General features: G+C 33.3%; 1 protein-coding gene across 49 annotated transcripts in view; it reads right to left on the bottom strand.

Moving 5' to 3' along the window:
* The window catches only part of LOC145277904 (phospholipid transfer protein C2CD2L-like), a 653,079-nt gene that overhangs the window by 88,816 nt on the left and 547,660 nt on the right, over positions 1 to 16,603 (bottom strand). For all 49 annotated transcript variants that reach the window (XM_080129935.1, XM_080129953.1, XM_080129917.1 and 46 more), the window contains 3 exons: positions 13,137 to 13,281; positions 10,572 to 10,680; positions 5,882 to 5,946 (listed from right to left, as the gene is read on the bottom strand). In XM_080129935.1, coding sequence (XP_079986061.1) covers positions 5,882 to 5,946; positions 10,572 to 10,680; positions 13,137 to 13,281 — 319 coding nt within the window. The remainder of the gene's footprint in view (positions 1 to 5,881; positions 5,947 to 10,571; positions 10,681 to 13,136; positions 13,282 to 16,603) is intronic.

Genomic DNA, 16,603 nt, shown 5'->3' with positions numbered 1-16,603 from the left:
CGTATTTGGATGGCTGTTTTCGCATTGTACATAAGGCCCGTTCCAAACAGCATCTTAATATTTTGGAGGCCGTAACTGTACTAATGTGCAAACCATCGCTCTGTAGGCAAAAGGAGCTGTCGCATAAATTACACCTGTTTAAAGAACTCTGATTTACAAAAAAAAAAAAAAAAAAAAAAAAATGCCTACATTGCGTCATTATTTCTTGTTTCTGCACTTATTTGCAGGCAAGTTATTTATTTATTTTTTTTTTAATTTTCGTTCTAGGTTCTTAATTTCGTTCGGTTATTAATTTAATTCGCCCCGTGTAGTTTTATCATTTTTTTTATTTTTGTTTCACCTCGCCTCCATTTTCAATTATGTGTAAATTGTTTTATTTTAATCGCTACCAACGTAATCTATTGAAAAGTGTCGGACAAAAGTACCTCGAGGTTCTTTTTTATTTAGTCGAATAGTCTCGTGTCTAGTTTTTTTTTTTTTTAGTTTTTTTCTTCTTCCTCATAATTTTAATAATAACTCCATTTATCCTTTTTAAAACTTTAATAAAATTTTGTACCACTGATACGCATATATATATATATATATATATATATATATATATATATATATATATATATATATATATACATACATACATACTTGTGAGATACATTCCAATAGCCAAAAAAACAAACAAAAAAAAACCCAGAACAGTCTACAATCATGATTTATTATTATTTTTTTGGTTCTAAATTCGTAATGATCGGTTAATTAGTTTAGAAGTGAACTCTAAATATAAATATACCTTATTTTATATATATACTAGCAAAAGTACCCGTCGTTGACTGGGTTCAAAAACAGCCTACAGAAAATGAACTCTGATTTATTAAAGTATGATAGGTTATGAAAAGGAAGGGTTGTAAAGAGATAGCTTCGAATTCGGGGGAATCAAAACCAAAGCAAAATATGATGAAAGTAAAAATAAAATAGATAAACCCCATAATTTATTATACCATACCTGTTCACACTGAAACACTTATCACAATATTCTGTGGATCTATATTAAAAAACCTTGTTAAACTTTGTGACATATTCCATTCTATGGAGGTCAGGCACGAACGAACACCCCATAATTTTATTATACCATATTTCTTCAAACTGAAACACAATTATCAAAGTACACTTACGCAGATAGATATGAAAAGTCTTTATTAAAGTTTGTGCCTATTTCCAGTCTATGGAGGCCAGGCGCGAATGCAGACCCCACAATTTTATTATACCATCCCTATTTATATTAAACATACTTATCAAAGTATTCTTATGTACATCTATATCAAAAACACTTGTAAACTTTTTTTTTTAATTTTTAAATTTTTTATTTCCATACTTTGTGGACAAGGCGCAAACACAGACCCCACAATTTTAATGAACCACCGTTCTGCAGGATCAAACATACCCATTCCTGTGTCTCGATACATCTTCAATCATTATATGTAATCAGTTTTTTTAAAATAGTCAACCATACAGAAGCCTATTCGTGACCACACACACACACACACACACACACACACACACACACACACACACAGGCATTCAGCTTTATATTATAGATATGTGTGTGTGTGTGTGTGTGTGTGTGTGTGTGTGTGTGTGTGTGTGTGTGTGTGCGTAAGGGTGAGTAATATGGACTACATTTAGCTTAATTTTGTTTAAATCAAAGAGGGAAAGTGTGGGAAGCCGTTGTGAAAATTCTGATAAAAATTTAACAACAGATATTAGACATCAACTGATAACTATTTCTTTCGATTTCTTTTATTTTTACAAAGGAGTCACCCCTTATCAAGGCGCGGGGGCACTCGAGGATAAGGGTTAATGAGTGTAAAGTAGTCAATGGGAAAATATAGTAATCTTTAGTAGTGGAAATTTTGTAAATCGGATTACTTCTGGGATGACTCCTCAAGAATTTTTTACGTTGGACTTGAAGACAACCATATTGTAGTCAGTTGAAAAGCAGGAAAGCGAAACAGAGTTCCATAGACGTGCAGTTCTAAGAAAGAAGCTTTGTTCATGGAATCTACGTTTAGGTTTAGGCACAGATAAAGAGTAGGGGGAATTATTGATAGTAGTTTCAGGTAGACGAGTGTTTTTTGTGAAAGTTAGGTCAAGGGGACCATAGATTGGAACTCAGACGAGCACTTGCCATGAAAATAATGATAAAACAGAGAGGACTTGCAACATCTCTTCTGTGGGGAAGAGGTTGCAGAGAAGAGAAAAGAGCATCCCCCACTAGGCTACTAAGTTTATTTTGAATTCTGTCAAGGCAGGATAAGCTACTTCTAGCAGCTCCTACCTAGATGTGGCAACAGTACTCCACCTTGGATGTATTTGGCTCATACAGGTAGAGAATTGTGTCAGCAGTGAGATATCTACTGGAGTGATAGAACAATCCCACTATTTTTCCAGCAGCCTTGGCAACGGATTTGATGTACGTTCCATCTCAGATCAGGAGTAAAGGTCAGACCCAGAAGCTTGTCAAAACATGAAGCATCCCCAAGACGAAAGCCATTCATTTCAATTGATGCTAGACGAGGATCAGAGCATTGATGATGTAAAGATAGAAGCTTGGTTTTAGATGCATTAAAATTAACCAGCCACCTCTTTCCCAATTGCACAACGTGATCAAGATCAGAGGAGAGAGAGAATAAGAAAGAACCTGCCATTTACAACCTTTGAAGTGTTGCCATAGATGGTAGTGTTATCAGCATAAATGTCTACAAATGATCTTAGGATGTGATTTGGGAGATCATTGATGTAGATCAGGAACAGAGTTGGGCTCAGGATAGATCCCTGAGGGACTCCAGCATTAATACTGTGAGCTTTTGATTTCTGCCCATTAACCACTTCCCTTATGAACCTATCAGAGATAAATGATTTATAAACTGAAAAGACATTTCCAGTTATACTGTAGCTGGAGATTTTGTAAAATAGACCTTTATGGTCTTTGATATGTCAAGAGCAATTGCCCTAGAAAGGAAGTTTCATCAAGAGATTTGCTAATCCTATGAGATATAACCATTATCACATCTGTTTCAGATCTAACAGAATAGAAACCATATTGCATGTCACTGAGGAGATTATTTTTGATGAGGTGGTTTACTACTTCTCTATTTAACATAGATTCCAGCAATTTACTCATGACCCAGTGGAGATTGATTGTTAAGTAAGTACTCATGACATAGCGGATAAAGTACTTAGTAAAATTCAATTGTAAGTTACACTCTTCTGGAGGTTAAAGGTTAAATCCTCAGTGTGTTTAACATTAAAAATGCAACTGCAAATTACTTAGGACTTTTACCCAGTCATGGCTGATGGAACGACAGCAAGCTACCCCTACCGACAGCAAGCTACCCCTATCGATTAAAGGGTTATGTTCAAAATTCCAGGCTTGACAGAAGATCCCAGAGTTCGACAGGATACACCTAAAGAAGGTCAGAGGTTATATCGACCAAAACATTGTGCTAATAACACTGGATCGCAATATAGAGTGGTCATGCTTTAGCAAAACCTTCTCTTATGGGGGATAAGATGGCTTGGGGATATTATGCATATAAAACAGCCTTCTCCCTGCCGAAAGCATTGTTAAACTGCAAATGATTTTGTTTTAATAACTGTTACAATCGTTGTTAGTAAGGAAATGACTGCAACAATAAAGAAACAGAGAGACGTCACTATCCACTGAGCAACAACTTATAAAGTGTCAACAAAACGGACTTTAGTTGTCTACTATAACATGTCGGACAGGGATAATGTCTTACATTGGGATCAAAGAATTGGTCCACCATAGACCTACATATATGTGCAGATTGAATGGACGTATTTTGTTTATTCATGGTGTATAAGCATCTTCTGGATTACAAGAGAGAGTGGCTATGTTTTTTAAAGACCTTCCCCTATGGCAGATGGGTTGGAGATATTCTGCATATATACTGCATAGTGAAAAAGAATTTCCCACCCGAAAGCACTGTATTGCAATTTTTACTAGTTGTTACAACTATTATTAGTGAGGAATTGCAACAAGAAAGAAAGAGATAAAGAAACAGAAAGACATCACTATCCATTGAGCGACAACTTTATAATGTACCAGCAGTTCCGTCCGGCTTTGCTCGGGCCCTATGTACTGTTCATAATTTTATATGCATATGTATATATTAAAAAGTGTGCATATGTACCATAATGCCTTTCTATATAAAAGACTTCCTTAACTACCATAGAGAAAAGTTAGTAGAGACCGCAGACGTCAATTTTTTTAAACTTTGACCCCAATTTTGACCCCCTTAACATTTATTTTTTTTGGTTCAAATTAAATTAAAATCTTTGACTCATGTCCAAGTAACCTACATCTAAAATTTCAAGTGTTTAGACTCAAAATTGGCGGATGAGTTATGTAGAGTTATCAAAGGTCAACTCTTTTAACTTTGAACTCATTGCCAGGTAAATTTTCGCCCAAAAACTGATTAAAAAGCTTGCTGAATGTCAGAATACCCTTTATGTAAAATTTAAAATGTTTAGACCCCCGAATTGGCTGAGTAGTTTACTAGAGACCGCGAAGGTAAAATCCTTTGAACTTTGACCCCTTGGAAGCCAAATTTTCAGCAAAAAAAGGATTAGAACGCTTGCCCTATGTCTGAAGACACTTTATGTAAGATTTCAAAAGTTGAAACCGAAAACTGGTTGAGTAATTTGGTAGAGACTGCAGAGATCAATTTTATTTAAAATTTGACCCCAATTATGACCCTCTAAAATCTATTGTTTTGGGCTCAAATCAAATTATAAAGTTAGATCCATGTCCAAGTAACCTATATCTAAAATTTCAAGTGTTTAGACTCAAAATTGGCGGATGAGTTTGGTAGAGTTATCAGAGGTCAAATTGTTCAACTTGGATCCCTTGACAGCCAAATTTCTGGCCGAAAACCGATTAAAAAGATTTCCCCAAATCTCAATATTTTTTATGTCAAACCTTGAGTCTGTAGACTAAAAATTGACAGAGTTATTGGGCTGGGAAGTGTACACAGACAGACTGACAGACATACAGACATTTTCGCTTTTATATAGATTCAACAAAACGAGACTTTAGTTGCTTGCTACAAGACATTGGCTAAGAATCAAAGAATTGGTCCACCATAGTCCTATGTAAATGTATAGATTTAATGGAAGTATTTTATTTATTAATGGTAAAAAATAAAAATAAAAATAAAAAGATTAATCACATTAACTTTTACGGAGTTTAAAAAAAAATTTTTTTTTTATGTAAACTCAAACAAAACTAAATACAAAAAAAAACAAAAACAATAGCTTGCAAAGATTTTGTCTTGTTTTCGTAAAAACAAAACAAAGACAAACAAAACTGATTATCAACACAAAATTGTTGACTAATTTTTAAAGACTGCTTTTTCTAAGACAAACACACAAACAAATCACATCTTCCAATGCAATCTGTCGGTCCATTCTTTCTGTGCAGTAGTTAGTAAATGCATCAGATTAGTACACCGTTTTCATCATTAAACAAACTGAATCGCAGCATCTTAAGAACAGATCCATTCTTTGATTATTCAGATTTATATTATATCCTTATCTCAGTTGTTATTTTCACAACTTTTCGGCTGACGTAACCTCCGACCTTTTTTCAGGGGCATTTTTACCCAACTTGACAATTTTTATCTCAAACTTGGAAACCTATACCGATTTTCGAACTGAACCCTTTATTAGTTCCCAAATTCGAAAAGACGCACTTAAAGAAAGGTCAGAGGTTACATCATCCCAAACATCATGAAAATAACAAACAAGATGAGAATAGTAATCCAAATAATCTAAATTATAATTCCACATCTCAAAATGAACTGACCTGCTGGAGATTTTCCTTTATCGTACAATTCAAAACGAAGTTCCCTGGATACATAAGCAACATCACTGCAAAACAAGAGAAACAATAAAATAAATGCAATTACCATCATGCATTTACTGACGCATATCAACAGTAAATATTAAGTGACAATGATCTTTACAATAAAACACTAAGGAAATTTCATGTCCCTACGTACGTTATCATCCCTTGGATGTTTTTTTTTTTAGATGGAATCAATCAATTTCCAAAGATGCAATAAAAAAAAATAATAAATTTTTTTTTCATCTGATGTAATACTGTGTCTAATATGAAACTAAAATACACTTTCTTGGCCTTCATGCTAAGATCAAAGTATCTGTTCTATTCAAAAGCAATAAAATTTCTCAATTATCTCACCTTAAATTTCTGAATCTGAGAAATGTTTTAAATTTTGCTTAAAGATTGAAAAAAGTACAATTAACAGACCGTAGCCATTGAATACCATTTAGCTTATCAGCAAATATGAAATCTAGTTAATGATTAAAAGCAATATCATATATATTACTTGAATTGACAACTAGTGTTGAGATGATTGAATGGAATAGGAATCAGGAATCAGGAAAATCAGAGTTTTGGGAGGTATCGGAAACACAAAAAATGTTGCCTTATTTGCGATTTCAAAACGATTCTTTAAATGTCTTTTTTTTTTTTAGCTTAATTTAACCTTTGCTGGTATTAATGATAAAATGATAAACATTTATTGATTTCAAACTGTCAGGAAAACTAAAATTTATACATTATAATAATTAAGATAAAAAATGGCATTAATACAGGCACGAGCAGCAAAATTAGAAGAAATAACACAAGCGAAAAATATGAATGAAAATCTCACAATCAGTTTATCAAAATCTTGGATACAATATGTAAAGGGAAAACAGAAATTTATCAAATCGAAAAGAAAATTATGTCTACATTTATTGGACAGTCATTATTTATATATTATTTAATTGGAATTCATTATTGAGATGAGTATTATTTATTAATTTTATTTTTATTGCAGACTCATCCCTTTACAGTAGAGATCCCTAGGTGCAAGAAAGCTTTTTATTCCAATAGTTTCTTCCCCAGAACTGCGGGTCTTTGGAACTCCCTTCCGGGATTCTGCTTTCCCAACTGCAACGATATGCAGAAGTTCAAGTGTAATGTCAACAAATATCTTTCTACTCATCTCCCTTCATAATGACCCCGCTAATTAAGTCCCTGATAGTAGCCCCCTGCTTCAAAGTGGCACTGTGCCTTGTTTGGGGTGAAAATTGAATTTAAAAAAAAAGACTATTATTCTCATCTTTTTTTAGTTGTTGTTTCATGACGTTTCAGTCAACTATTCCTCTGACCTTCGTCAGGTGGTAACCGCGATGGTATAGGAACTCCAAATCTCCTAACTACATTCTCAGCAATTACTGCCATCCATAGTTGTTGTCATCTCACCACGTTTTGGCCAAGTAAGCCTCTGGCCGGTTTTGAGTAGGATTGAAACTGCTATCTTCAGACAATTCTCACTTGGGACTGTAGAGATTCAACATCTCTATCCACTGCGCCACGGGCCGCGAAGGGCGAGAAAGGTTGAATTTTTTGGTCTTATAAATTCATGTTTATTTATTATCTAATCTTCCATGGTCGGGTCCGTACTGAATGATATATTATTTAATTAATTGGAATTTATTATTGAGATGAGTATTATTTATTAATTTTATTTATATATATTTCATTTATTAGTTATTATTTACTTTTGTAAATGAGGGTTCTTTCCTAAATTCTTGTCCACTCACACCTAAAAAACAAGAATAGATGATTTTAGATTTTCGGAATTGGAAATTATATTGAAATCAGTAATTGGATCGGAATAGAACAAATATTGGAATCGTTCATCACTTTTAATAACTGCTGACTGCCATACAATCTTTACATGAAACAATGCTGAATTTAAAGACTTCACCCTGATCTCATCTTTGTCTGCCATCATGTGGGCTTAATGAAGAGAGCATCTTCATCATCATCAAATAAATTCCAGATAAATCATCAACCATGATTAGTCATAGCATGAGTTATCTCCTCTTGTCAAATAACCATCAAAATGACTGAAAAAAATTTGAAAGTCTTAAACAAAAGAAAATTAAGAAAAATACCCCAAACCTCAGAATAATGATGTATGGAAGTGAATCCTGGTTACAGTGAGGATTGAGGATATATGTTGCATGGATAGAAATTATATAAGAATGGTAAGAAGGATGTGCAATATGAGTCTTAGATCTAATGACATGAGATGAAGATTAAATCTGGACAGTGTAGAACAGGAGACTTCGTTGGTTTGGTCATGCTGAAAGAATGTATGAGAGTGTTTGGGTTAGTAGATGTGGAACAGCTGTGGTGAGCGGGTCAGTTTGCATGGAAAGATTAAGGAAAACAGTACGGTGATAAAGATGGACTTAAGAAAAAGAGCGATAAAGATCTGAACAAAGATAGGTTATATTAATTTATTTATTGTGGACTATTATTCTGATCTTTATTGGTTGCTGTTTCACAGCGTTTCGGCCAACTATTCCTCTGGCCTTCGTCAGGTGGTAACTGCGACGGATAAGAACTCCAAATCTCTTAACTGCATTTTCAGCAAGCACTGCCATCCGGAGTTGTTGTTGTCTCACCATGTTTTGGCCAAGTAAACCTCTGGCCGGCTTTGAGTAGGATTGAAACCGCTATCTTCAGACAATGCTCATCTGGAACCGTAGAGATTCAACGTCTCTATGAACTGCACCACGGGCCCAGGCCCCGATAAATAAATTAATATAAATAATACTCATCTCAATAAAAATGATATATATATACCATTCGGTATGGACCCAACTATAGAAGATCAGATAATAAATAAACGTGGATTTATAAGATCAAAAAATCCAACCTTGATCGCACTTCGGGCCCGTGGCACAGTTGATAGAGAGGTTGAATCTCTATAGTTCCAGATGAACATTGTCTGAAGATAGCAGTTTCAATCCAACCCAAAGCCGGCTAGAGGCTTACTTGGCCGAAACGTGGTGAGACGACAACAACTCCGGATGGCAGTGATGGCTGAGAATGCAGTTAGGAGATTCGAAGTTCCTATCCGTCGCGGTTACCACTTGACGAAGGCCAGAGGAATAGCTGGCCGAAACGTCATGAAACAACAACCAATAAAGATGAGAATAATAGTTCGCAATAAATTAATATAAATAATACTCATCTCAATTAAAAATAATATATATAGAGATAGGTTAGTCTTGAAGTCAGTTTCCTAAACATGCATAACAGCATGTAAAATTGACATTAAACCAAATACGACGATGAGCAACAACAGGTTCAGTTTACAAAGAAAGGTGGAGGAAAACATGGAATGATAAGGATGGAAGAAAAAGGGTTAGATAAATATAGGTTACTTAAAAAATCAATTTTTAAACCTGTCCAATGCATGTTAACATGTCAAATGGACATTAAACCGATCGTTATGGTGATGATGATGATGATGATGATGATGGCAGTGATGATCATGATGGTGAGGATGATGATGCTGGTGATGCTGTTGATGGTGATGGTGATGATGATAGTGCTGATGATGATGATGATGATGACGGGGATGATGATCATGATGGTTATGATGATGACGATGATGGTGGTCATCATCAGCATGATTATGATGGTGATGATCATGATGATGGTGTTGATGATGATGAAGATCCAACAGGCCATAGTGCAACATCATTTTGTGCCATGGTATTCATACAGACTTTACTGAACCCATTTAACTAATCCATTTAATTTTTTCTATTTTTATTTGTTCTTCGTTGTAGTGTTCTTTATATCACTTGGATTCTTCGGACTACTGTTCACATCTTCAGTGTTATTTTCACAACGTTCTACCAATGTAACCTCCGATCTTCTTCAGGTGTATCTTGCTGAACACGGGAATCTCTTTGTCGAATTCAGGAATCTGTACAGAATTTCGAACAGAACCCTTTATTAATTTCATGGGAGTAGCATGTTCTTGTTCCATCAGCCTTGCCCGAGAAGAAGTCCCAAGTAATTTGCAATTGTATTCTGAGTATCGCCCGCCTGAGGATTGAACCTTCAACCTCCAGAAGAGTATCACTTACAACTTACTTTTTAGCAGGTACTTTACCCATTACACTACAGATTCTTGCCAGTAAAACATGATTGAAACGTGAAAATAACACTCAAGATAAAAACAGTAGTCGAAATGATATGAATTATCAATGTTCATTTCAAAAATTCAGAAACCTAACATTCGAGTGTTGTTTTTGTTTTTTAAAGTGAATAATTTGAACCAAAAACATACGTTTTGTATTGTTTTTTTTTTTTTGCTAATGCTCATGTATGGATTTTATTAGCTTTATATTTACACATCGGAATGTTACGTTGTCTATAGTGAAAAAAAAAAAAGGGAAACAACTCTTTCTTATCTCTGGCGTGACATCAGCAAAGAGTTCTAATAAAGATAAACCATTACAAGAGAGGTAACGTATGGCATTACATGCATAACATAAAATAAAAATTTCATTTTTTTTTTTAGTTGTAATTGAAATGTTAAACACTTCAATTCCATTTTTTTTTTTTTAAATATAATTGAGAGAAAAAAAATTCTACAGATGTAAAATTCACTCACACTAAAAAGTGTTCATCCCAAAATGGATTAACTGTGTTTTTCGCAACAGTAGTTTCATACTTCTGAGCAGGACAATCCATCACAATGACGCAAAAAGGATCACTTAAACCTGGAAAAGAAACAAAAAATGGAAAACTCAAATATTTATTTAAAAAGCTCATATTTAGTTGTACAGTATTTTTAAACTGTCATCATCTGCAGATATAACATAAGTATTATACAATGAATAAATATACAAATTTCTTGCCCTATGTCTCAATAAACTTTATGTAAAATTTCAAATGTTTAGACCAAAAATTGGCTGATTAATTTGGTAGAGACAGCAGAGATCAAATTTTTTAAAACTTGGGCCCCAATTTTGACCCCTTAACATTTGTTGTTTTGGGATCAAATTAAATTAAAATGTTTGACCTATGTCTAAGTAACCTACATCTAAAATTTCAAATTGTTTAGACCCAAAATCGGCGGAGGAGTTTGGTAGAGTTCTCAAAGGTCAAATCGTTGAACTTTTACCCCTTAACAGACAAATTTCTGACCGAAAACCGATTAAAAATTTATTCCCAAATCTTGATACCCCTTATGTTAAATCTCGAGTCTGTAGACCGAAAATTGACAGTTATTTGGTACACACAAAGACAAACAGACACACACACATGGTAACGTTTACAAAAAAAAATCTATCTATTTATAAAAGTTAAATTTTATAAATAGATAGATTTTTTTTTGTAAACGTTACCATTTTAAGGAGTGGTGCTACTAAAATCGAAGAATACCTCAACAAAAGAAAAAAAAAACATTAAATTTTAAAAGTTATGCTACATTTATTTCTTATTCCTGTCACCTTCTATAATATAAATCTCACCTGACTGTTTAAATTTATGTATGAATGTTTATATGTCTGCCTAAAACTTTTGACAGAGGCGACGGATTTTCATGAGATTGGTATCATTTTGAAGCTCGACCCTTCGGACGACAAATATAAAAAAATTGGCCAAAAACATTAATTCCCTCACCCTCAAACAGGAACTTTTCTACAGGGAGGGGTCGCTTTTTTCGCCGATATTTTCGAAAGTCAACCCGTCTTTTCGATTTACTAGCCTTAATTTTAACCTTCGCCACTTCCGGTTTGACAATGGATGCAACGGCAAAGACCTCATTTTTTTTTCACGTTCTTTTCTCCATTCGCGGTATGGGTTCGAGCCTACCTGCCTACTACCAATTTTTTTATTTTTTGTTCAACACACCTCCAAACACCTGGGTAACGCCGAGCGCCAAGCTAGTTAAAAATAATGTTATTAAAGTAAAAAAATTACCAGTTTCTTTATGTCTGTTTTAAAGGGTGAGGGATAAGGAAGTGTGTGTATGTCTGCCAAGTATATTAAGGAAAAGGAAGAGGACCACAGGTTTTAATTGTTCATTGTCATCTTTGCTAATAACGGTTTTTTTTTTTCAATTTTATCTTTCAATTTTACTTTTTATTTCTTCTTTTTTTTTACCTTTTTATTGATTTAGTATATATATATATATATATATATATATATATATATATATGTATATATATATGTATATATATATATATGTATATATATATATATATATGTATATATATATGTATGTATATATATATATATGTATGTATATATATATGTATATATATATATGTATATATATGTGTATGTATATATATATGTATATATGTATATATGTATATGTATATATATATATGTATATATATATGTGTATGTATATATATATATATGTGTGTGTGTATGTATATATATATATATATATATATATATATATATATATATTAGCCTTTCATTTGATAATTTTTGAACCATCTGACGTGACAAGTAACATCGTCGAAACTTGATTAATCCACATAAGATTTTTCTGGCGTTTATATATAATTTCACTGTACATATGTATTGAGCACTTTTGCAAAAATATTGTCTATTCATTTCAATACATTTGAGCATATATAAGTTCAAATATATATATATATATATATATATATATATGATTAGTTTTTTTGGAAAAAGAATTCCAGCAGAGTGCTCAATTAAAAGGAAAATCCAAATTTTAAGAGCGTACTTATATTTTGTGTACAGAAAGTTGTTAGTTGAGACAGGTCATTGGTACCGTCGGTTTCAAGCCCGATAATAAGGCCCGTTTAAGGTATCCTTATCGAGCTCTCTTCAGCCAATATATATATATCATCAATTATCATTCCAAAACCAAAGATATACTTAATTCACACTCATAAGTTTTTATTTATTATATTTTATGTCGTACGTCTTACGTGTGTTTCGTTGAATAGCGAAAGACCACCAAACAACTTTTCAGAGACAAAAAACTAAAAAAACAAAGTTTTTTTCATGAAATAAAAAAGGATTATGTAAGAATGTGAGAAATAAAAAAAGGATTATGTGTGTACGTGAGTATATATTTATGTCAATTAAGCTACCTCATTCCGCATATATGTGTGTGTGTGTGTGTGTGTGTGTGTGTGTGTGTGTAAGAAGCTGATAATAAATTTCTTTTCTACAAAAATAATTGACTCACCTTCTTCTCTTCCTCCGAGATTTGAGCCTTTAATAATTTTTATGAGGAGTCGTTTATCTCCGATTGCTCTTGGGGGTTTGGGGGGTGCTGGTAGAGCAGGCATCTCTCTAAATGGAAGAGCGTGGTGCTGTGTCTGGGACATGCGCTAGAATACGATCAGTTGACAGATTAGAAATGCCTTTGTCTAAAGTCGACAAGGAAACAAGTAGATAAAGGATAAAGAAACATTTTCTTTAATCGAAATCTTCACCATACAAAGAAATAATACAAGAGATACCAAATTTGCAGTGTGATAAAATAAAAATTGTTTTTTGTATAGAATTTATGAGACTATATATCAAGGCCATGTTTATAAAAATAAAAATTTTTCTACTATTAATTAAAAAAAGATTAAAACAACGATTCCTACAATTTTTATTGTTTAACCAAAATTTGCTTGTAGTTTTATCAGGTCAATGCAAAAGATTTTGCCGATTTAAAATTTCATATTGAAAATGAAAAATTGTTTTTAAAAACCTTTTAATTTTTTTTTACTTAATCTAATTTCCTGGAAAACGTCAGGACACAGGTTGGCTAGTGCTGTGTATGCATATATATATATATATATATATATATATATATATATATATATATATATATATATATCGTTAGCTATCATTCCAAAAACCAAAACATATTTTATTCATATGTTTATGTAGTATGTATTACACATATTTTGTTGAATAGCAGAAGGGTGAAACAACACTACAGCTTTATGTTTAAAACTTTTATTGAAAAAATCCATTCAGGTAACTTGATTATGTAGTAGAGCTAACATCTATTCAATGTAGCCGCCTTCAGCCTCAATCACCGCCTCGATACGAGTCCAAAACTGGGAGCATGCTTTTCCACAAGTGCCGACGGGAGCTCGGCAAATACTTGGCAGATGACGGCGATCAGGCCGGCTTTGGTGTTGTGGGAGGTCATGTTGGTGATGTTCTCGATGTATGACTTAATGAAGTAATCCAGCGGGTTCAGGTCGGGGGGGGGGGGGAAGATGGGAGGCAGTGAGAGAAGGGTACAAAGTTGTAGAACTCCTTCTGAAGCCAAGCCTGGGTCTGCCAGCGGCCACCTGATTGCACTAAGGTATCACCACACTCTTTTGCACATTCGAGTGTTGACTTTAGTGTTGACTTTCAAGCCGCCTTCGAAAACATGAAGTGGCATGATGTGACTTTCACTTGAAACCACACTTTGTTTTCATCACCCTGGGAACGTTCATCACCCTGTTGAACCTTCCGGATATGCATTTTAAGGGTGTTGGCAATGGTCCTGTTGTCATAACTTGGATCAGTAGAGAGCATGAGTTGTACTGTGGCGCATCTCCAATCTCGCTCGTTGAAGTGTATTACTTTCAGGCATGATAGAAGGCTCCTATCACTCTTGGGATTTGTACACAACTGGCCAACTAGTAGATGGTCTGCAACAAAAAATAAAAAAGAAAATCGGTTTTCATCAAATGGAAATGGAATCATGTTGTCTTTTCTAGGTCGACAATTTTATCGTTCCACCTTGTATATATAATCTCGGCAATACTATACAAAATCGAAATGAACAGCTATGCAATACTTTTCAATTTCTAATATAACATAGAAATTTCTTTCACTAGCAAAATTCCAATATCCTGTTAGAAATCAATAGATATGGCACGACTGTTTTCTTTTATTTTGTATATTATCGTCAAGAATAATTATTGTTTTTTATTCACTTATTCACTTAGTATGTTCCTTTCGATAAGAGGTTCAACACTCTCTGACTACCCTTATTATAAGTATCAAAATGAGCACAATTGTGGGAATTGACTGTGTCCATTAGCTACAGTTTATGCTCTTGCCTAGTGGTTTCTTTTCATGTCTCCTTAGGGCACCAGGCATTCTCTTTGCTGTCTAGTTTAGGTCTCTACAAGTGCTGACATATCTCTTACTTTTTTTCAACATGGCCGAACCAACTAAGACAGTTCGCCCTTATTAGGACATCAAGTTTTGAGATAATGGTCAATTTCTCACATATAGTCTCTGACTTGTTGTTCTGGATCTGGTCTGGCTTTACACTGCATATCTATCGAATTATTATTCTGCTATTTCTATTTTTCATGCATAATTGAGCTCTCTGTGTTTATTCCATGTAAAGTATAAATATATTTTTTTTATTACATTCAATTTTAGTATTTAAGGTGTTGTGACTGTCTCATATTCTGAGGTGGGCAACACTAGGCAACATCTCACGCCTACTATCCATGCAGTCTGATCAACAAGGTTTGACATCAGCCAGATTGCACACAGGTATATTGCTTCATATGCACTCAAAACATGTTTGACTCAGACTACCACATTGTCTAGTGCTTAGGATATCCAAACGTGTTATGGAACTATTTAAGGAGTGGTGCTCTTGTATAGAAAGTCACGAATGCAAAGGAAATAACTCGTTTACTAAGAAATTCATCTCCCCCCCCCCCCCAGAAGAGAATTTAGAACACTAAAACAAACACAAATTTGTAGAAATTATATTTTTATTTTAAAGTTATGGAAAATGTGAGAATAGGTGCAAAGATATTGGAGTTTTTATTAAAGAAAATTGTGATGACTTTATTTTTAATACAACAAATTTTATTACATATTAATTAAAAAAAGAATTTTGTGGCATTTAAAAAAGCACATAGTTGTTGCAGCTTTCTTAAAACCTTAACATTTTTTAAAATAATTTTCTTTTATTACAGAGTATAGTTTTTAAAAAGTTTTCATTTTATTACAGAGTATAGTTTTTAAAAAGTTTCATTAAAGAACTCGGATTATAATGTAATACATGAAATTTTGGTATTTGTACAGTTTAATCAAGACATTAAAAAAATAAAAATATTGAAAAAAGGTTATATTGTACGTATCCGTTATGGAATGGAGTTCTCCAAAAAAAATTTCACTTAATTTCATCAAGTAGTTTGTTTTTTACAGCGGAAAAACAATTTGTTATGATACCGAGCAAAAGGTTCGCTTTTTAGGAAGAAAAGCTAGTAATGAGTTATCTCCCCATGGCGTGTTCAAAAAATTAAAAGATGGCTAGCTTCAATGCGTTCTCGTATAAACGTTTTCCGCTATAAAAAAAAAAATACAACAAAAAAACTACTCGACCAAATTAAGTGATTTTTTTTTTTTTTTTTTTTGAGATCTTCAATCCAAAATAGATACGTACAATATAACTTTTTCTCGGTATTTTCATTTTTTTAATGGTTTGATTAAACTGTACAAGTACCGAAATTTGTATTGTATCGTTTTATACTCAACCGCATTTCTATGTTGAATCATCTTAAGTTCTACAGTTAAAAATGTATGCAAAAGTTTGTGTGAGAAATGAATTTATTAAACCTACTCCTTGATTTAAATAACAAAATAAAACATTTTTTTATTGCCATGATGTAGATCAACAAAATAATT

Source organism: Euprymna scolopes, chromosome 6, assembly GCF_053919585.1.
Source record: "Euprymna scolopes isolate OS-2025 chromosome 6, ASM5391958v1, whole genome shotgun sequence".
Taxonomy (NCBI): domain Eukaryota; kingdom Metazoa; phylum Mollusca; class Cephalopoda; order Sepiida; family Sepiolidae; genus Euprymna; species Euprymna scolopes.
Note: the sequence above shows the minus strand (reverse complement) of the source record. Positions and strands in the feature narration are given on the sequence as shown.